This window comes from Heliangelus exortis, chromosome 29 (assembly GCF_036169615.1).
Source record: "Heliangelus exortis chromosome 29, bHelExo1.hap1, whole genome shotgun sequence".
Classification (NCBI taxonomy): domain Eukaryota; kingdom Metazoa; phylum Chordata; class Aves; order Apodiformes; family Trochilidae; genus Heliangelus; species Heliangelus exortis.
Window position 1 is genome coordinate 3,682,692 of NC_092450.1, and position 20,778 is coordinate 3,703,469.

Consider the following 20,778-nt stretch of genomic DNA (forward strand, 5'->3'; position numbering starts at 1 on the left):
AAGAGGCCACGTGTGGTGGGGACAGAGCAATGCCTGACCCAGTCTGGGGAACCAGCTGCTTATCCTATGGGATGAGGATCCCATGGGATTCCTCAGGGTTGCAGTCAGGGCAGGATGCAGGCAGCTGCCTGTGCCCAGGTCATCAGGGCCAGTGTAAAGCCACGGCCCAGCACAGGGTCCCTGCGTGGCATGTCACCTCCACATGGGGACAGCAATGGGGACAGGCACTGGCTTGTGACAAGTGTCAGCTGCATTGCTAATAAAAAGCTGGCCCGTTTGAATACTAATTAGTACACGAGGCACAAAACCTATTCTGGCTGTGGATAGAGGTGAGGGCTGCTGGTTTGGGGGGGCTCATGTGGATGGGGGGATGTGGGATGGTGGCCACCAGTGCTGGGCAGGGGGCTGCTGAGGGAGGAGGTGGGCTCTGCCTGGCACAGGGATGTCAAAATTCCTGCGTGCCTTCACCTGCTGACAAGGCGTTGGAAAAAGGAGGATTTTTTTTAGAACATAAAACAAATAAAATTAGGTCTTCTGGTAAGGGATTAAATTGGTGCCCTCAGCTGTATTTATAGAAGGTTCAAAAGCAAATCTGTTCTCAGACTGAATAAATATTTTGCTCAGGCAAGCGAGATCTTCAGTTCATCTGTCTTGGAAAGACTTGAGTGAGAGGGGAATTGATTTTCTTCAGCTTGAACAAGGCAGGCGACTCAAGCCCAATAGATAGTGAAGTCCCATTATCAGCTAAAATGGAGAAGCAGCTGGGAAATTATTAAGGAGAGAGTGAAAGCAAAGGCACTTCAGGGAGGGGCAGTGCCCCTTCCTCTCTATCCCCCCACAGCTGAGCTGCCCCCCCGGGAGCTGCACTGGGGCTGTGTCAGTCCATTCCCTGAGTGTTTGATGATGCTGGGTGACCATCAGCACCAGCACCTCCCTCCCCAGGGAGACAGAGGCACCTGGCAGTGGTGTCACTGGTGTAGGGACCACCCGCCAATGGCCCTGTGCTGGGGAGGTGGCACAGGGGACCTGGGGGTGGCTGAGCTGGGATGGAGGAGGATCAGTGTGGGTCAGTGATGGTGTCAAGGATGTGGACCTCAACCTCTGCCCCTGCACTGACCACCCAGAGGGCTGGAAGTGCTGGGAGCTGGGATGGCACCACCAGGCACGGAGCTACCCAGCTCCAGGCCCTGGCTCTCCAGCTTCAGCACTCAGGTGGTTGATGTGCTGCAGCTGCCCTGTCTGTAACGATGAGAGGAAATTCATGAGACATCTTTGTGACCTGTCTCCAGCCCTCTGGGATGTGGCTCTTTGTGTGGTCCTTGGGCTGCTGGCACAGCTGGGGCAGAGCCAATGCCCCTGCGCTGCTGCCCAGGGCAGGGGCAGGGGTTTTCTCCAGCAGAATTTACTCTGTTCTGCCTTGTTTCACGGCAAAATTCCAGCTCAAAGAGCTCGTTAATTCAAACCGGCACCTTGTGTTTCCATCCATCACTTACTACCAAGACAAGAGCTTAGTGCTTTGCTCTTGACAAAAGCTGCTGCCGGGTCAGCTCCAGTGCAGTGAGAACCCTGTGGTTCACCTTGCCCGGGCCATAGTGCTCCCCTTTCCTTTGCCCCAATCATAAAGGAAAAACCCCAAAACTGTTAGAATTAAGAAAAAGCCAAAGCCCTCGGCAGCCTTGCCTGATTTGTTCTGGCAAAGCCTTTTTTTTTTTTTTTTTTTTTTTTTTCCAGAGGAGAACCATGCCTGCAAAAAGCTCCCCAGCCTCAGGTGGGCAGCGAGGTGCTGGGACACCCAGGGGGTGGCAGCGGTGGTGGTGCCGGTTCTGCAGTGGGAGCTCTGTCCGCCCCGTGCTAAAAAAAGCCACGAGATGAGCAAAATTATCCGCTGAGTCACTAATCATTCACCCACTGCTTTAGTCACCAGCTTTCCCACGCTGGGGGGACGTTGGCTGCTGAGGGGGCACAAACTGAATTGTAATCGCATTAAAGAGATGTGGCTGAAAGAAGTAAAGTGCTGCTGCTGCACACGCAGCTCCTGACACCGGATGGGTCACGGGGCTCTACGGCCACCGGAGGTGCTCAATTAACGACGCCTCCCTAATGAAACCATTGATTAATTAGTGCTGCGTCCTGTGGCGCCGAGGTGCGCTCCCTGCGGAGGCGGCGGAGCAGCTGCTGCCCGTGTCCTGTGACAGCCCAGGGTCACTGCGTCCTGCTCCCTGCCCTCTCTGTCCTTCTCCCGGCTCCTGCTTGGGGACAGGAGCTGTTTTTTCGGTGAGCAGTGGGAGCGCCCAGTGCTCGGGAGGGGTGCTGGTGCTGTGGTCGGGTGACCATGGTGAGGGCAGGTGCTAGGTCCTAGGACCCAGGGGAACCAAACCAACCATTGCCTCAGCCAGAGGCTCTCATCCTTCAGGCAGAAAATCCTGTTGGAGAGCTAGGATTTGCCACGCTGCTTTCTCAAGTGTGTGACCTGGAAAGGGCCGAGCCAGGTCCATGAAGGTGTGGGATGGGCTGTGGGCAGGCACCAGGGGGTCCTGTTCTGGAGCTCAGCCTCACCTCAAGGGATGCCCCAGAGCAGGCATGTGATGCCCTTGGCTGGGCACTGCGTGGCATCGCCAGTGCCAGTCTGCCTTGATGGGTGCTGCACCTGGCTGTCCCCACTGCTGCTGCCCTCCAACCTGCTCTAAGCCAGCTCTTCCCTCATCCCAGTGGGTGCTGGTGTGGGGAGGCTGGGCCAGGAGGTTCTGGTCAACCCCCCCCGGCTGCTGGTGCCTCTGGTCACCCCCGGGCCCACATGAAGAGCTCTTTTAGCCCAGTCCCCCCGCCGTGCCGGAGCCAGTGGCTGTGAAAGGGCCTGTCTTAGAGCAGGGAAGCACCATAAAGGGCCTATTTATGTGGCTGGCTCCTGGCGATGTTTTCAGACACAGCCCTCGCATGTTTTCATAGCAGCAACGCCTCTGCCGCTCGCCCGCTGCCAGGAGCCTCTCGTTCCCGTCCTCCACTGGCATCCCCACGCCTGGGGGCTGTGGTGGGTGCTGGACTCAGCAGGGTGGGCACAGGGTGCAGGCACGCGTGCTGGGGGTGAGAGATGACTCTTTTGGAGCTCCCTATCTGCAGTGCGTGCTGCCCTCCGGTCCCACCTGCAGCCCCAGGGCAGTGCTGAGCTCTGGCTCGGGGGGTTCCCATTGGGATGCTGGCCCTGGGGCAGCCCACAGGACTGTGCCTTGGCTGCCTCCCCCAGCCCCATCTGTGAGGTGGCACCATGCCCACGGATGAACATTCTCCAACCCTTGGCAGGGATGGGTTGTGCTGTCAGGCGGCCATGCCCCCCGGGGTCCAACCTGTCAGACCCTCTGCCTGGGCTGCCTTGCCACCACGTTTCCCATCACCTGGGATTTGCTGTCTGTGTCTCAGGCTCAGCTGGAGGAACATCAGTTCCTAAGGGAGTGTCCCTGCAGAAGAACCAGCCTCTCCTCTAGCTGGGTTTCCCATGCTGCTCCTCCCTGTGCTTGCATGGAGCTGAGTGAGGTTTCTGGGTTCCTGTGGGCACCAAGATGCCCCAGGGCAGAGTGGGAAGGAAAACAAGCAAAATTTCAACATGTGCTGGGGGTGAGTCCCAGTCCCATCACTGGAGCCTCCTCCAGTGCCAGCTCAGTCCAAGGTGGGACCCAACTGTGGCTCTGCACACCCAGGACTGGCTGCTCCCAGCCTGTGTCCATGGAAAGCAGGGAGACAAGCGACTTTTCATGAGTCTGTTCACGAATTCCTTCCAAACAGGAAAGCTGACCCACTAGAGCTCATTAAATAGCATTAATGTGCTGCCCAAATAAATATTAGAGCCACCACCTGTGCTGGCAGCCAGCGCTTGCTGCCTTCTGCCCTTCTCGGACCAAAGGTTTCTCAGTTTAATTGGCTGCACGTGCTTCCCTCCTGACCCTGGCGACCTCTGCTACAGCAAAGGATGCTCACTCTGCAGCCAGGGGCCTCCTGTGCCTTCCTCCTGGTGCTGCAGGCAGAGGGGGTGAATCCCACCAGCTCCCAGGAGCCACAGGCTGCTGAGCTGCAGATAACCACAGAAAAGCAGCGTGGGGAGAGGAGGTGACTGATCCGGGCCACGCTTATCACTGAGCTGATTAAACCCGAGCTATAAAACTCCTTTCCTCTTTTTTCTGTTCTCTGGCCAGCGAGTGATGTAGAACTTCATTAGTGCATATCCAGGAGACACTGAAAGACACGGACAATTAATTAGTGTCCCGTTTGATTTCCTGCCTGTCAGCACTGTCTGCCCAGTGGTTTTGCAGCTTTTCCAGGGGAGAGCTGATGCTGGAGGCCAGTGCTGCTTCATCACTCTGTGACAGGTCCCTTGTGTCCCTGTTGTCCCTGGGGAACCCCTTGGTGGCAGCTCCTGGTCCTGCCACCGGTCTCAGGGGGGGAGGTTGGAGTGTGGTGCCTCCCCTTGTCTGCAGGATCCCCCTGAGCTGGCTCCAAGGTGTTTTGCCTCCCTCAGCCCCGTTCCTCCTGCTGGCCCTGCTGGCACAGCAGTGTCCCCTCTGTGCTGCCCTGAGCAGGGACCAGAGGCCACTGGGATGGCTGATGCTCCACCTGCCTGTGCAGTGCTCACCTCAGCTCCTGGGTACTGATTGCTCTGCACAAAGGTTTTCTCACAACTTTCTTTCTTTAGAAATGGTAAGCACAGCCTTTGATTTTGCTCTCCTTTTCCTTTTTTCTTACCTCTCCCCCCCAGCCCCTCCTCTCTCAAAGGAAGAAACCCTTTTGATGGTGCCAGGTTCAGACTGTAACAAGCATCTCTGTTTGTATCGTGGGGTTGTCACCGTGATAACGTGACACCACGTCTCCTTGTTGTCTGTCACAAAGTGAATTGTTTCTTCCACTCTTTCTTTATACCATCTGTGAGATAAATTACTGCTCCCAGTGTTAGCAGATGGGCTTGTCAACCAGATGAGCACCCTTGAACCCTCAGATCAGACGCTGCCCAGCACAGAGTGCTGGCCACCAGGGCTCAGCCAAGGCTACAGTGAAGTGTCTGTGTGGGGAATTTTCAGGCTGGCTTGAAAGCAAATTGCTTCGCCAATTTATTTTCTTTCCTGTGTATGAACATATTTTTCTTAAAGGAATGCTGTCACATTAAATACGGAACTGCCAGCTGCAGACATTAAAAAATCATGGCTCGTCCCATTTTCCTTCCTCCCACTCTAAATTCGAAGAAAACAATAAATTTGGGATTCTTTTTACCTGTCATCTGCCTTTCACCTAGAGATGCTTTTTCAGGCTTTTTCCATCAGCTGGAAAGTTTGGGAGTGGTATTTCAGTCCTGGTGATTAAGATATGTGCAACATATGGTCTGGGAAGGCTCTGAGATCAGAAGGCAGAAGTAATGCAAAGTCTTAACTTTTCAGGGCTAACAGCTTTCAGAACTATGCCAGGGTGGCAGGGTCAGGAGGGCTCAGCTTAGTTACTGCCCCTGAATGGCTGAGCTCACAGCAGGGGCTACTGAGCCTCCCCCAGGAGATTGGGTGTTTGATAACTCATATTTTAATAAAGCACTGTGCTTGTTTTGATGGACTTGTCCAAAGCACTACATAGATTTGAACAGATCCCATTGCAAATATCTTTACTTGATACCCCTGCAATGACTGGATTTCAAATGTCACTTGCTTAGCACTGTGAAATGTTTAATTTAGGCTGTAATACAGCAGCCTGCGAGAGCTCCAGCTTGAACTGGAGGGCTCCTGCCTTAACACCAGCTACCTGCAAACGTACTTGAAAGCCAATTTCTGCTCTGAAAACCTCCTGACCTGGATGTGGGAGTGAAGGGAGCCAAGAGGGAAGACCCTGCTTGCCTGTGCTGTGGGTCCATGCTGACACCCTGGCTCTCCGCTGTAAGTTGTTGTTGTGCTGGGTGTCCCTCACTGCTGCTCTCCTGGGACGTGGCGTGGCTGGGGGGGACATGGCCACCAGCACCATGGTGCTCAGGGCCTCTGCTGGCCCAGCCTTTGGGGTGACAGCTCACCCCAAGAGTGGGTGTTGGGGTTGGGACTGCACTGTGTGGCTATGGGAGAGCTGCCTCAGGCACGGAATGGGCAGGGCTGGCAGCACCAGAGCCTGGTGAGTGCTGGGCTGCAGCTGCATCCTGCCAGGGCAGCTTGGCTGGATGCTGGCCCTTGGAAGGGTCTTTTTGTCCCTGGGAACAAAATTTAAGAGCCTGGCCAGGCTGCCCATCTTCACCTTCCCTCTTTACATGGCTGTAGCAGAAACCCAGCTGTAGGGACATTCAGCTGGGCTCTGCAGGGAGAGCAGGGCTGGCCAGGCTCTCTGGATTGGGATTTTTAATATTTTATGAGATAATCTTGTTTTGAGTCCTGCATACGTGGTAAATCCTCTCCAGAATCTTGCTTGTGGCAGCTTCAGGGAGAAATGAGAGGAGCACAAGGCACTGCTGGGGCTCAGAGCCCTCCCTAAGTATGAAGTGTTTCTGTGGATTTTATTTAACAAGAGAAAATTGTTGCAGCAAGTTCAGCAAAGGCCAGGACAGAAGTTGCCTCGAGCAGCATGGGAGGGACAGAACAGTTGGGGAAGTCCAGCACCAGCAAAGCTGTGCTACATGCAGTGTCACTGCCCTGTGCCTGGAGGAGATGCTGCCATCTCACAGGGATTTGCAAAAAAAAAAAACAAAAAAAAAAACACCCCTGTTTGTAGTGGCTAGGAAGAGCCAGGGGGGAGCAGCTGGGCCAAGACTTGCCCTGTGACTGCATCGGGTTGCACTCCTTGGGTCTATTTTAAGAGGTGAAGGGCCAGGGCTGTCACCTGCCCCATCCCTTGGCTGGCGCCGCCCGGCACGGACGCTGTGACATCCCCACCTTCACCCCAGAGCTCAGCTGAGCTGCCTTTATTCCTCTTCTGCCATAACACTTTGGGTCCCCACCTCACCCCCTTCTCCCTGGGCCCTGGTGCTCTGCTCACCTGTGTCCTCCAGGAGCCCTGAGCCCTCCTTGTGCTTTGGCATCGCTCGGTGCCTGGGGCCGTGCCAAGGGCAGGAGGAGGCTGAGCTCACCGTGGGGCTGCCGAAGGTGGCTCTGCCCTCGTCTTTGTGCTGATCACAAGAAACCTGAAGGATTGTGTGATCCTGCCAGCCCTGTGCTGAGCACTCCTCAGCTGGCAGGATGCAGAGGGGCTAGGGGAGGAACAGCAGTCGGTCAGGGTGATGAATTGCTGGTGCCTCGATTTTTCCTCTCCTGCTGGTCCCTTACACTGCACTAACATTTACAGCTGAACCCACAAGTTCAAAGTGTCAGACCCTCCCTCCCTGCCTGCGTTCTCTTTGCTTTTTGCTCTGCTGGTGTGTGAGAAGGTGGGTCCCTGCTGGGGGCTGCCAGGAGCCCACACACCCCCCCGGGGTGGAAGGGGACCCGGCTGTGGGACGTGGCCAGGACAGGGAGCTCGCCAGGCCCAGCTCATTTATCATCCCCAAAGGATCCAGCCCGTGCTCTGCCACCACAGTTGCTCTCTCGTTACCCTGCTCTGCCCTTTCCGTCCCTGCTGATACCAATTTATCAACTTGTTACCAACGTGGCATTAGAAGCCGAGGGACTGCGAGGTCCTGGGTGGGAGCTGAGGCACGGCCCAGCTTTGGGGTCCTGGGGCAGGTTCTGTGCCCCTCTGCAGGGAGCAGCGTTGTTCCCCCTGCCGTGTCTCCTGCGGGTCGGGTTTTCGCTGTCCTGTAAGTTGTTGTTGCGGTGGGAGCAGGGCTGAGATGTGCTGATTCAGGGGACACGCAGCCCTGCGGTGTTAATGAGCTCTGTGCCAACGAGAGGACAGGAGCACGGTGTGCCTGTGCAGTGCCCTCTGCATGCCCGGGTGTCCTGCTGCCCCACCAGTGCATGGGAGCAGGACTGGGGGGTGGGGAATCCAAGGCTGAGTGAGAGCCAGCGTTTGGGGCATGGGCTGAGCATGGGCTGAGCCCCCCTGCGTGCCCTGGTCCCACCCTGCAGCTCTCAGCTCTTGGAGGGACTGGCTCACATTATTCCTTGCTTTGGGTGGTTTATGCACTCATCCTAAAACATCCCTCATCCCAGCATGGGTTCATCAGATGGTGGAGTTGAGGGGGCACAAGGGTTATGTTATGAAGTGCTGAACGTGATGCAGGCATGGCCAGTGCCCTGGGACATCAGTGTTCAGTTCTTACCCCGGGGACATTGGAGCATCTCTTGATGCTATAGCAGGGGTCACCTTGACCCCCCACCCCGGGGCAGAGCACCCCTGAGCTTGCGATCCCTTTCCCACCCCTCCGCAGGAGGCCGGTGCTTCTGAATGAAGCCACCACGGGGAATTTTCTGGTCCCGACCTTGGCGGCAGCCCGGGGAGCTCCCCTGTCCCCTCCGTGCCCGGCAGAGCCGCTGTCAGGTGCGTTCGCCCCCTCCGGGCTGGGGGCAGCTCCAGCGCAGCCTCCTGCCAGCTGGCACCCGCTCCCCCCGTGACGTTCGGGGCTTTTTGGGAAGTTGCTGAACTGCAGCACCCAGCTCTGCTCAGCCCGGAGCCTGCTGATGAGAGCTGATTTAGCGGAGATCAAACTGCGTTTCAAGAACTCCTTGAAATAGGAGACAAGTGTCGGGCACCCTGCGGGCTCCGGTGCGGGCCGGGCACACAGGCAGGAGCCACCCGGAGGCTGCCGAGGGCCGGGCTGGGGGTCCCTGTGCCAGACACCAGGTAAGAGCTGGGCTGTGAGCACCGAGTGCTGCCTCTGAGCATAAATAAGTGGGTGAGTTGGAAACGGGCTGTGCCAGCGGCAAGAGGTCTGTGCCGTGGCAAGATGGTGAAGTTGCCCCCCAGGCCAGCTGGGGGATTTGGGGCTCTGGAGGGGGGACACAGCCGGGGTACCCATTGCAAATGCCCGGCTGGCCTCTGTGTGGCTCAGGAAGCTGCTCCGGGACTCCAGCTTCCCTTTTGCTGTGATTTCCAACCCCCAAGCACGGAAGAAAAGTTGGGTAATTTGTGTGCTCAGGGCGATTTTAATGGGGAGACGCTGTCAGCTCCAAGAGCAGATTCCAGCAGGAAAGTGCAGACTGAGGCAGTGATGAGCTGCAGAGATCAGAGTTGGGCTGGGGAAGGGTTTGTGGCATTTTCTGGGGACTGTGTCAAATGCAACCCAGGCTGCTGCAAGTAAGGTTTTTGCTTGAGGGGTTTAAGTGAGTTTTGTGACAGCTGTTGGTGGTGACTTTCTTAGGAATTCTTTTACTTCTGTTGCTTTATTTACTATTTCATGCACTAAGCCAGAGATAAGGAAAGTGGATTCAGTGTAACAGACTCGTGTGAACTCAAATCAGATTTTCTTCTTTTAGATTTCTTGCTATCTTAGCAAGTTCATCCAAACTTTAGGTTCAGGTGGTGTTTTCCCTGACACCACGTTGTTGAATGGGGTAGATCTCTAGCTTAGCATTTTTGATTCCACTTCAGTTCCTTGAAAAATGTGGTTTTACTTGGTTCTGCTGCCTCCCTTCCAGCCAGGGATGCTCTCTGGAAAGCAGATGAGTCCTGCTGCTGTGCACCCTCTAGAAACCAGAGTGTTTCTCATTCCAGATATTTAATGCCCGGATTTTAAATTCTCTCTAACTTTTGTCAGTGTTTTACAATCACCTGCAGCATGTTGAGGGTGTTATTAAAAAAAAAAAAAAAAAAAAAAAAAAAGGGAGGGAGAGACCTGAGGTTATGGGTTGCTGTACAAGGTCATAAACTTGACCTTAACATAATGATCTGGCTGTGCAGCTCTGCCTGCCCAACAGCAGCTGTGGTGCTGATAACAGCCTGGCCATGGGGACTAACAGGGATGAGGGAACAGCAGTCCCAGAATCAACTTGTTCTGAGTGATTGCCAACAATAAAAGCAGTGAGGACAAGAGGGGAAAAGCTCCCCTGGACTTGGAGATGGGAGATGCAGTCCTGTGCTGGCACTGTGTGTCTTCAGGGTGTCCCCCAGCTCAGAAACCAGTGTCCAATGGGCCAGGGGCTTGCTGGGCAGGCAGCATGTCCTGGAGATGCCACATGGTGGGAGGATGAGTGCTTTGACGGTGCATTCGCCACGGTGGTGACACCCAAGCTTCTTTGACCTTCTTTTATTTCAGAGAGATTTGGCCATCTGTCAGGGAGCTTTTCGCACCTGGCAGGACCCTTTGGCCCTGCTTGGCCCATGGCGAGGCCAGTGCTGTCCTTGGTGGGTCCCAGCAAAGGGCAGCAGAAAGTGCAGGTAGCAAAGGGTCATCACAGGCCTGGGGAGATGTCCTTGCTGATGCTCAGCTGGACATGCTTCACTGTTCCTCAGTTTCCCTCCTGTGAAAGTAGGCAACGGGCCCTCCCCCCGAGATCCTCAATGTTTCGCTGAAAAGGTGAAATCTGTCCCGAAGTAGCTGCTGTTCAGGGATCTGCAGGGATCCCCAGAGATGCAGTGACCCGTCCCAGCCACGAGTCACACAGCTCACCCTCCTGACACCTGAGAAACCCAGCAGGAGCAGCAGTAATGAAGTGAATGAGACAAGCGTGCGTGCGGCTCGGACAGACCTTTCCAACAGGGCAACAGGAGCAGGGCTTGGAGCCCCAGGCTAATCAAAGCAACAGCAGTTCCTTTTTTTAAGACAAGGGGAGACTTTTGGGATACTTTGTCCACATAATGTTCCAATTTTAGCTCTGCGTCCCAGGATGTAATTGCATTAAAAATACCCGGGAGGGGGAGGATGCCAAGGACACCCAGGGACCTCCCCCCCGGTGCCTGTCCCGCTGCCTCCCTCAGGCCCGTTTCGCATTCCTGATGCTGATCGTCGCCCAGATCTGCTTTCCAGCTGCTCTGCTAATGGTTATTCTGGTAAAGGCCTTTTCCCCGGGGTCCCGTGGGACCCTCTTGCCCATCCAAGTGCAATTTGGGCATCAATTGCTGTGAGTTTTGTAGAGTGACCACGAATGACGTGTTCAGCTGGACGGGGCAGCTCTGGTGCTGAGCTCCTCACTCCTGGTGCAGTTGGCTCCATCCTGCAGCTCTGCCAGCCCCAAGTGTGCCAAAGCTGGGAGGTTTCATTAGGAAAATGTCAGCTGTTTCATTTTCGGGTTTGCAAATAAAAGGGCCATGTATTTTCTTTCATTTCTATTGAAATGTGAAGCTGGAGCCTCGGGAACAATCCCAAGGTCTCCAGAGAGGGTGCAGAGTTAACAGGGACCAGATAAACTGAGTTCAAGCTCCTAAATCCTTTAGCTGAAAAGTGGATTTACTGATTTTTAATATAACCTCCTCTTGGTGATGCTGCTTAGTATTCTAGCTGGTGAAGAAGGAGTGGAAAGATCTTCTTGCTGACATTTTTGGCTAATCGTGCAATAATTTAGGCTGGTGGTTGGTCCAACCTTCTGCCTGATGCTCTGCTCATGTTGGAGCACATTGGGCAGGTCCTGCTCCATCCCTGGCAGAAATTCCTTCAGGAGATGGTGATGAATGCTGCGGAGGACGCAGAGTGGGAAGGTCCCCGGGACTGACACCGGGATGGCTCGGGGCAGCCTGGGCCACCCTCCAAGGTCCCGGCTTTTGCCTCCGGCTGAGTCAGCGGCTGGAGGGAAAACTTTCCGGTGCTTTAACTACATCCAGCGTTTTAGGGAGATGCTTCTTGTCACCTCCAGGGAGCTGGAAGGATCAAGACGGGCGTGGCTCCTGGTTGATGCTAAAATCCCCAGGCTTCGCTTTTCTGGAGCTTTCTCACTGAGGGGTCCCCCCCGACCTCCGCCCCGCTTGACCCTCAGGCGGGTCCCGGCACGGAGCGTGTCCGCCCCCGTGGGGCCGCGGACGGGGCTGCAGCTCCCGGAGCCCTCCCGGTCCCCCCGCCAGGAGCCGGTGCCTCAGGTTTGCTGCTCCTCTGCTCTGAGTGCAGCAAAACCTCTGGCTATGCGGCTCCCGGCTCCCCCATCTCTCTGCTGGGGATCCAGGGGTGCTTCCTAGAGGTCTCGAGGTGCAATGGGTGCTCCTTGGGGAGAAACTACAGAACTTGTTCTGGAGAAGAGTCCACGGGAGCTCAGCCCATCACCGTGAAGCAGCACGGGTAGGGGGGCTGAGAAGTTCAAGGTGTCTGAGGGGATGTGGGGGGCTCCCACCATCAGGACCAGTAGGCTGGGGCTGCTGGGTGGGGTTTACCAGGATGGTGCTGCACGGAGATGGGCAGGGGGGGCAGTGCCTGCACAGCCCTTCCCGAGGATGCCAGGAACATCTCTGCAGTGCACTTTTAGGGCCTATCTGGCTACCACAGATGCCCCTGCCCTGCTCCTGGCTCCTCGGGGTCTCGGTCCAATGTATCTGTATCTGTAAGCAGCAGCTGCCTGCTCTGAGGTGGTAACTGGATCACAGGGCTTGGGTGACCTTCGCACATCTCCAGGGCTCAGCTCTTGATGTCCACCAGCTCCTGGTCTGGGGTCACTCCCCTGGAGCTGGGTGGTGGAGACAGAGTGTCTGCAAGTCAAGGGATGTTCCCGGCTGACCCCAACCCCTTCATGGACAGCTCTTCCCTGGGGTGTCCCTGTGTGGGTCTGATGCATTTTAGCTCAACAGAGCCCCATGTTCAGTAGAGAAGCCAACCTGGCACAGGACAGTCCTGGTGGCTCAAGGTGTGGGTGCCAGGGCCTCTCCTGCTGCAGTGAGGCCAGGTCATGGGAAACAGAACTGTACACAGGTCCTGCCTGCTGAGTTTCTTGCCTGCAGAGAGTTGTTGGTCACCACCCAGCTTGGGCCAATTTACAGCGCTGTCCAGTAGTGAACAGAAAAGATTTAACTGACACAAGGAGTGCTAGAAACTTGTAAGTAGTGGGTTGTTCCCTGCTCCAGCACTAACCTCCTGGGACTGCTGCTGCTCATGGTTCCTTACCTAATGCAACTCCTTGCAGAGATTCAAATGCTGCTGCTCTTGCTCAGGGAGGCCCCCAGATCCAAGCAGTCTGAGCATGCCTCATGTGTGGGACCTGCACTGGGGTTTCTTGCCTTGCCTGGCCCCTTGTGCTGGTCCCCCTGTCCTCACAGCGGGTCTGTCCTTCCTCCCGCAGGCATGAAGCGACCCCTGAGCCCATCCCACCACCCTGAGACCGGGGTGAGGCTGGTGGAGGTGGGCAGCTGCCCTCCCAGCCAACCCGAGCAGCGCATGAAGCGGGAAAAGAAGCACCAATCGTTCACACTCTGCGAGGTCTGCAACATCCAGCTCAACTCAGCTGCACAGGCACAGATCCACTACAATGGCAAGTCCCACCAGAAGCGCCTCAAGCAGCTCAACAAGGGGAAGATGCCAGCAGCCCAAGGTAGGAGCCCATTTGTCCAGGACGAGGTTGCCCCGAGGTTGCCCTTGGTCTGGGACAGCTGCTCCGTTGGGCTTAGTGTGCTGGAGTCACGGGATGTTGAGGAATGCAGTGTGGTCTCCTTGGCATCTGTCACTTGTTGGTCTGCCTGAGCACCGGGGGCTTCTCACACACTGTCCCTGCTGTTCCTTAAGTGGTTTTGGGGCCTGAGAGCCCCCGGTGCTGCACTGGGTGTTTGGGCACCTGTGGGTCCTGTTTGTATACAAGTGCAGTTGCTGGAACTCTGTGTCTTCTTGAGCATCTTCCTGGGCTTCTGTAGGTGAGCCAGGCAGGTGGGATGAGCACATCCAGAGAGTGCAGGGGATGTTGGTGTCTGTGTTGTTGGCTACCTGCTCTCTGGGAGTGGCTGACTCAGTACCAGCCCTCCTTCCCCGGGGTCAGGAGAATGCTCATCCCAGCAAACCCAGAGGACTGGCAGTGCCAGGGACCTGCTGCGGTGCCCTGGCCTTGGCAGAGCCCTAGAGCCCAGCCTGTATAAATGCCTGCTACTGCTAAAGACAGGGCAGCACTGGAGCCATAAATTCCTTGAATGGCAGTGGTCATCTGGATGCCAGGTCCTGCCCTGCCTGGTGGTGGTTTTGCTTGAGCCACGTCTGGGGCACGCAGAGGAGCTGGTCTGTTTATCATCCTTACTGACAGGTGGAAATATCGCCTGCTATTTTAATGGGAACAGGGCTCATAAATTCCAGTCTGCAGCTTCCAGATTCTATCCTGGACCTGGTTGTGGCTCCACGGGAGGCTGTCCAGGGATGTGTTCGTTTCCTACTGAGTCGAAGAATCTCAGAGCATGCAAGTGTGTGCTTTGTACCCTGGTCCCTGCCAGCATCCAAGCCTCTAGCAGGTGGGCACAGGCCTCAGGGCTTTGCTGCACCCTCAGCCTGGCACAGGGTTTGCTCCGCCGTTCAAGCTGAATTTGGCTTCTGCTTGTGCAGGGCTGTGATTTGCCTATGTGAGGAAATGGCAGAGGCATCTGTTCCCTTGCCTCCTTGTCCCCGTGTCCCCACACCGCTGGGGAAGCGCTGCCCGCTCAGCACGATGCTCTCGCTGCAGCTGACCTTCTCCCCAGGCTTTTTGGGGAAAAATGTAATTTCCAGCTTTGTCACAGGGAACCTTTCTCAGCCTCCTGAGGCATGAGCTTGGGGAGCACGTGGCTGTGAATGACAGATTAGGGCCAGGAACCAGCTGACGCGACGCCTGTGTCCCCTCCACGCCGGTCACCAAGCGTGGGGAGGTGATTTCTGAAGACACTGGGTTACATGAACTGATTGAGTTGGACAAAGAGGGCATGTTCCTCTGAGCTGGAACCTCTTTCTCACAGTGACATCCACAGCTACAGCAAAACCCTGTTTCCCCTCTGGCTTCTCCCATCAGTTGTTTCTGCAGAGCCTGCAACCACTCTCATTTCACAGAGCAAAGCTGGGGAGTGACTTGGCTGGCAAGCAGATGAGATAATCAGTATCATTACAATTTATTAGCTCTGTGCCTGAAAGACCTCCAACTTAAAACAAATTATTGTTCATTAGGCGTTTTCTTGCAAGGCAAATCATAGATTTCTGTTGTTTCACATTGAATTGCAGTGCAGCAGCAATTAATATGGGCTGTCCACAGATGAAAGATGTTTTCTTGTTTCAGATGCCAGTTCGAATCCAACTGGGTCAAGAGTGATTTAATTACTGCCTGTGATTTTTCAAGGGTGCCCAAGTGAGCTCAGTTTGCTCCCGTTATCCTCGTGCTCCCGCAGCAGGGACCAGGACCCCCCCCACCCCCCATTTCTGGTGCTGCACGGGCAGAAAAAGCCGATGCTGCCCCAAACGGGGGAGCAGAGGCTGCAGGCATGGCTTCTATCGCCGCTGCAAACTGTTGGGTGAAGGCAGGGGACAAGGGACAAAGGTTTGATGCTTCCTTTTGTCCCCCGGGGTGACCCTGGGGGGCGCCCATCGCGGGATGGGCTGAGCTCCAGCGTCTCAGGGTTTTATTCCTTTTGCTCCCTTGTTCACTGCTACCAAAAAAAGGCCCAAAAAAGTCTCGGGATGCGAAGAGCAGCTTGCGGTCCCCAATTGCCGGAGCAGGCTCTGTCAGCTCACATCTCGCTCAGACACGGAAGGGTCTGCAGGAGCCCTCTCGCCCCCGGGCAGATCCACGCTTGCAGGGGGTCGAACCGCCCTGGGCCGGAGCGGTGGGGACAAGGACATCCTGCCCAGGCGGCTCTTCTGCCAGGATGTCTGTCTGAGTCCTGAGCCACCCTCGAACAACCTTTGCCGGCCCTGGGGGCAGGTAGGCTCCCACCCAGCGCCAGGACCGGGAGCGCAGAGTTGGGACAACAGCCCCGAGCCAGCTGTGTCCCGGTGCCAAGTGTATCCTGAGCTCTTCCTCAGCTCCACTTGTCCCAGTAGCATTATGTGCCCGGACCCTCTCGGGGCTGCCTGGTGCTGTCCCCACCCGCTGTGGAGCAGCGGCTTCTCGCAAAGGGGTCGGTCCCCGTTTCCCCAATTATCCGCTGCAGCCTCTGTCCGTGCGTGTTTGCAGAGCAGGAAGGTTTGAGATGAGCAGAGAAATCGCTGTGACAGCTTCAGCATCGCTGGGTCTGGGCGCCCGGGAGGGGATATGGGGACGCCCTGGGATCCTGTTCTGCCCCGGGAGGGGCCGGGGGGTGTTTTTCTGCTCCAAGATCCTGCTCTCTGTGCTGCCTCCTGCCTCTCCCCCCCAGCTCCGCTGCTCTCCGCCGGTTAATTACCAACAAAATAAGGGCCGATCTCTGTCTCTCTCTCTCTCTCTTTTTTTTTTTTTTTTTCCTTTTCTTCTCCATTTTTTTTTTTCCTTTTTTTCACCCACTTTCATGTTACGCACGGAATCCTGTAATTGTCTTTAATAAACTGAGGCTCTTTGTCTGCAGTAACATCCAATGTATTGATTAAGTAATAGGCAAAAATGCAGTATTATCGTCTAATCGGGAACTAATTGGGGTGCAGCGGACGCGTCGATGGCTGGGCCGGGGCTGGTCGCCCTCGAAGGGCGAGGAGGCCCTTAAGGGGCCCGGTGACCAGCCTGGGCCGGGAGCTGAGCCCGAACCCCCCGGAACGTGGGTGCAGCATCGGGCTCTCCTCAGCTCCAGAGCAGCACCTCGGCTCCCACCCTGAAGGTTAAAGGGTCTTTAATGTCCAGCAGTGACAGATACGGTGTTAATCGGTGACCTCGTGGCCGAGCAGCGACGGGGTTCATCTTTTAAGCTTTTGCAAATTTAGTGAGGGACAAGCACACGGAGTCCTCCTGCTCGGTTGGCCTCGGCTGCTCCCTTCTGCAGCGAGCAAAGATGATTAAAAATAGCTTTTCAGATCAGATTTGAATAACCCGGAATCTCAGTGGGTTGGTTTTTGTTTTTGTTTTTTTCTTTTTTTTTTTTTCATGTCTTAAAGATGTTTCCCGGGATCTTGTGTCACTTGAAGAAGCGCAGTGTGTAACTGCACGTTTTCCTTCCCTCAGCCTATTCCCAGGCTTCCTCCCTCTGGGGTCTTGGCGGGGTCGGGTGCTGCGCAGAGCGCCCCGGGGGCGCGAAGGGGAGAGATTCACCCCCGTCACCAGGAATTGGCAGAAAAATCTCTGTTCCATTAAATGAAGTATTGGTACCGGTTTGGGTTGGGATGGGAGGGTCCGTGGGCTGCGTGAGAAAGGTGCCGTGAGATGCCAAACCCTCTCGTGGCAACGGCAGCCTTGTGCCATCCCATTAATCTGGGGACAACTGCTCCCAGTTAAATCCTCCGAAAATACCCCATTAACTTCCTCTCCCTCTGAAAAGCCCAGCTATTCGGTTTATCGTGGATTAATGACTGTATCACAATTAATCCCTGGTTTTATTGAGTCGGTAACTTCAAATAAAAAATAAATTTATTAGCTACTAACTTGTGCTAGAAAGATTTTCTTGACGCGGTGCCTACCCCTCAGGGCACTGCCCATCCTCTGCACCCTCACTTCTGTCCAGAGGCTTCAGGGATTTTATATTTCCTGACACACAAATTCTAAAAAGAGCCTTAAAATTGAAACTCTCAGCTAAAAAAAAATAATGGCTGCTGGGCTTGACTTGTGCAAGTGCAGAGCGGTACAGGGTGATGATCGGCCGAGGTCAGAAGTCCCCGCGGTGGGGAGGGGAAGGAGAGCAAGCAAAAGTTAACACAGATAACATCCATCAGGTATAATCTTGGGGTGAGCTGGGTGCCCGGGCAGCGAAGAGAGCTGCGGTTCCTTGCTGTATTGAGGGAAAGGGGAGTGGGGGATCTCAGAGGAACCGGACCCGGGTCCGAGAGGACGAAAGGTGCCAGGGCAGAGGGTGAAGGTGGAAACGTCGGGTGGAGGGAGGGACGGGGTCATTTTGAAGGGGAGACCTGGGCAGCGGCTGCCGCAAATGCTGGAGCCTGGCGCTGGGCCCCGTGCCAGCCCCTGGATCGTCTCCAGGTGTGAAACATCCCTGACCTTCACCAGTGCTTCTCAGGGGAGGGATGCTGCTGGCGATTTTTCCCCAAATCAGGAGGAAATTGCCTCCTGTTATTATTTTCAAGCACTGTGTTTTGTGAGCCGGTTGTCTTTAAATCTTGGATTTTGCTGGAATTTTCTTCCATTTGCTCTCAAGTTGCAACAATGGCATTTTAGGGCCACTTAGCTCAGGGATGCGCTACACGTGATCTTCATTAGAAGTGGATTAAGAGCAACCGGGAACACGCAGCTGTGGAATATTTCACAGTTTCCCATGTCGCATCGGCTCAGCAAATTTGGAAGCGGAAAGTCTGGGACTTATTTTAAGTGGAGAAGAAAGGGTAAAAGCAGCAGTTAACCACGAGCGTGTCTCAGCTCGTTCGCAGCCGCCGACCCCCATCCCCGGGGGGCCCCGAGGTGCTGGGGCTGTTCCGGCCGCATCCTGCTGGGGGGGAGGGGGAGCTGGGCTGTGCCCCCCCAGCGCTCGGGTGCTGCTCTGTCCCTCGCACAAAGGTACATTTGGTCCTTAAACGTCCCCGGGGAGAGGTGAGGACACGCGGGACATCAGTGGCCCCGTGGGGTGGTTCTCGGGGCCGGGGGCTGTCCCACTCCGGCAGAGGAGGAAGGTGAAGCACCCCGGGGGTGCTGGGTGGAGCGGGTCCCAAAGGGCACCAAGGCTGAAGGATGGGGGGCACCGAGGATACAGCGTCGGGGAAGGGGTTTGTTCGGGGTCTCGATAGAGCCCCCCGGCACCGCTCTGTGCTTCCCTGCAGGTTTGTGCACACGCGTGTGCTGCTCTGGCACAGCGAAGGGGAGGTGGTGGTGAGTTTGAAAAAAAAGAAAAAAAAAAAAAAAGAAAAAAAAAGAAATAGGCAGTCGGGGAGGAGGGCAGGACTGAGCTGGATAAGCGCGAGCAGAGGTTTGTGGGTAGTGTAAAGCTGTCACTGTGATTTAGGGCCTGCTGGTTAAACTGTTTTATGTTCGCAGACAGTAAGTCGTAAGCAATATAAAAATTTCTATGAAGAGATGATCTCCTCTCGTCACGCTCTCTGCCATCCTTCCCCGAGTGATCTCTCCTCTTCATAACCCCTCGGTGACACGGAGCGGTTGGGCGGAGGGAGAAAACCGGGTTCTGGCCATTGAGAAACGGGGGTGACCGGAGCCCGGGGCCGGGTTTGTGCCCTGGGGGGGAGCAAGGGGCGGGGGGGTCGCAGTCGGGATGCTCAGCTGATCCTGCTGAGGACAGAGTGAGGAAAAGACGAGTGGGTTGGACACGAGTGGCCGGTTCCTGCACGGCCTTGCAAGCCTCAGCATAGGGACCGGTTGTCTTTGCCTCGCAGACCCCTACCCAGAGCTGCAGCCCCCTTCTCTTCGGGGGGGGCAAGGAGTGGTTATTATCGTCTGTCAGAGTTGAACTGCAGTCATTGCGTGATCGCCCTAAATTAGGTTTCCTTCCTTTCCTTGCCTCCGAGTTGTCGCTGCTTTTTGGAACTTCGGACACAATGCTGCTCCAGTTCACCTCTGATATTTGCTGCAGCCACAGATTTATGAGTAATAGTTTCATTTATTTTACCCTTGCTGTGTCAGCAGGAGCACCTGGGCGTGCTCAGCCCTTGGAGCACATGCGTGTCCCCCCGTTATGCCCTGCAGGGTCCTCAGGTCCCCAGGACCACCCCACCCCCCCAAAGGGGCACGGATCTGATCTACCATCACCCCCCGGCTAAGGGAGAATGAAGATTTTGGGTAGCTGGTTGCCATACCAACCCCTAGCTGAGTCAATGTAGGGGCTCAACCCCTCCAAAAAATCTGCACGACGTCCGAGGGAACTTCACGGAAAATGGGAAAATGCTTTTCAGGTGAGAGAGGAAGGTAGCGGCCCCGGGGGCGAGATCGGAAGTTCAAACAAAGCCCCGGATTTGGGGTCTGGGCTCATCCAGGTGTGAAGGGTTGCTTCGTGTGCTCTAGTGTGGCTGCAGGTGAAATCCTCTGCCCTGCTTCCAGGAGGGCCTCCTAAATTAGATGGAAAATATTACACTCTCTCTGGAACTATTTACAGGTGTAATTTCCACCCTTTCTCCAGATAATTAAATATTTTTAGGTCATCCAGTTTCTCCACCCTATTTGCAGACCTGTCCTGGATGCCTTCGTAATTAGACATCTCCTGGTGAAAGATGATTAACGGGGGGAGGATCACCCGCAACCCCGCCCGCGGCGGATCCTGGGCTTGTCCATGAGGCTCCGTTTGGAGGGTGGAAAAGGATGGAGCAGCCCCTGTTTCACCTGGGGACACAGTGACTGTCCTCAGCGGTGACACCCAGGCAGCAGTTAGTGCGTTGTTAAAGGGTGAGAATTTTTAGAATTCACACTTAAGCAGCTTTTTTGGTGGATTTTTACTAAACGAGGGAAAAATGATGTTTTAATGCCTTGCCTTGCAACAAAAAGGCCCTTAATGGAGTAGTTGCCATCACGGTTTAAAGCTGAGGCTTCGTGCAGGAGCTGGGATTAATGAAAGGGCAATATTGTTCTCTGCTCCCGAAACGAGGAAGATTAAAGTAGCACAGAAAAGAAAGGACGAGGAGTTTGGCTGTTACCGTGGTTCTTAGCAACACGGTGAGACCAGACCTTCCCTTCGTGGGGAAAATTAAGGTTAAACAACAGGCCCTCCCTCTCCTTCCCGAGCCTCTCGGCCCCTCCCTCCCCCCCCTTCCATACCCCCGGTTTAATTTGCTTTTTTTTCGATGTGTTAAGAACAGAAATATTTAGGAAAAATTGGTTTAAAAATCTGGATGTCCGATGGGGAAGAGTGGGCAGAATGGGTCCCTGTTTCTCGGGGGTAGGAGAACGCGAGCTGCAAACCCTGTCCTCTTTGTGTGGGAAGCCCTCGGGGGCACGATTCAGCCCTTAAAATATGTTATCTTAATCCTGAGCAAAC

General features: G+C 55.3%; 1 protein-coding gene across 3 annotated transcripts in view; it reads left to right on the forward strand.

Annotated features, from left to right (window-relative positions):
- ZNF385C (zinc finger protein 385C) overlaps positions 1 to 20,778 on the forward strand; it is a 55,942-nt gene that overhangs the window by 5,376 nt on the left and 29,788 nt on the right. For 2 of the 3 annotated variants that reach the window (XM_071728645.1, XM_071728646.1), the window contains exon 2: positions 13,077 to 13,325. In XM_071728645.1, coding sequence (XP_071584746.1) covers positions 13,077 to 13,325 — 249 coding nt within the window. Of the gene's footprint in view, positions 1 to 8,461; positions 8,725 to 13,076; positions 13,326 to 20,778 lie in introns of those variants that run through there. The other variant, XM_071728647.1, reaches the window with a different exon arrangement.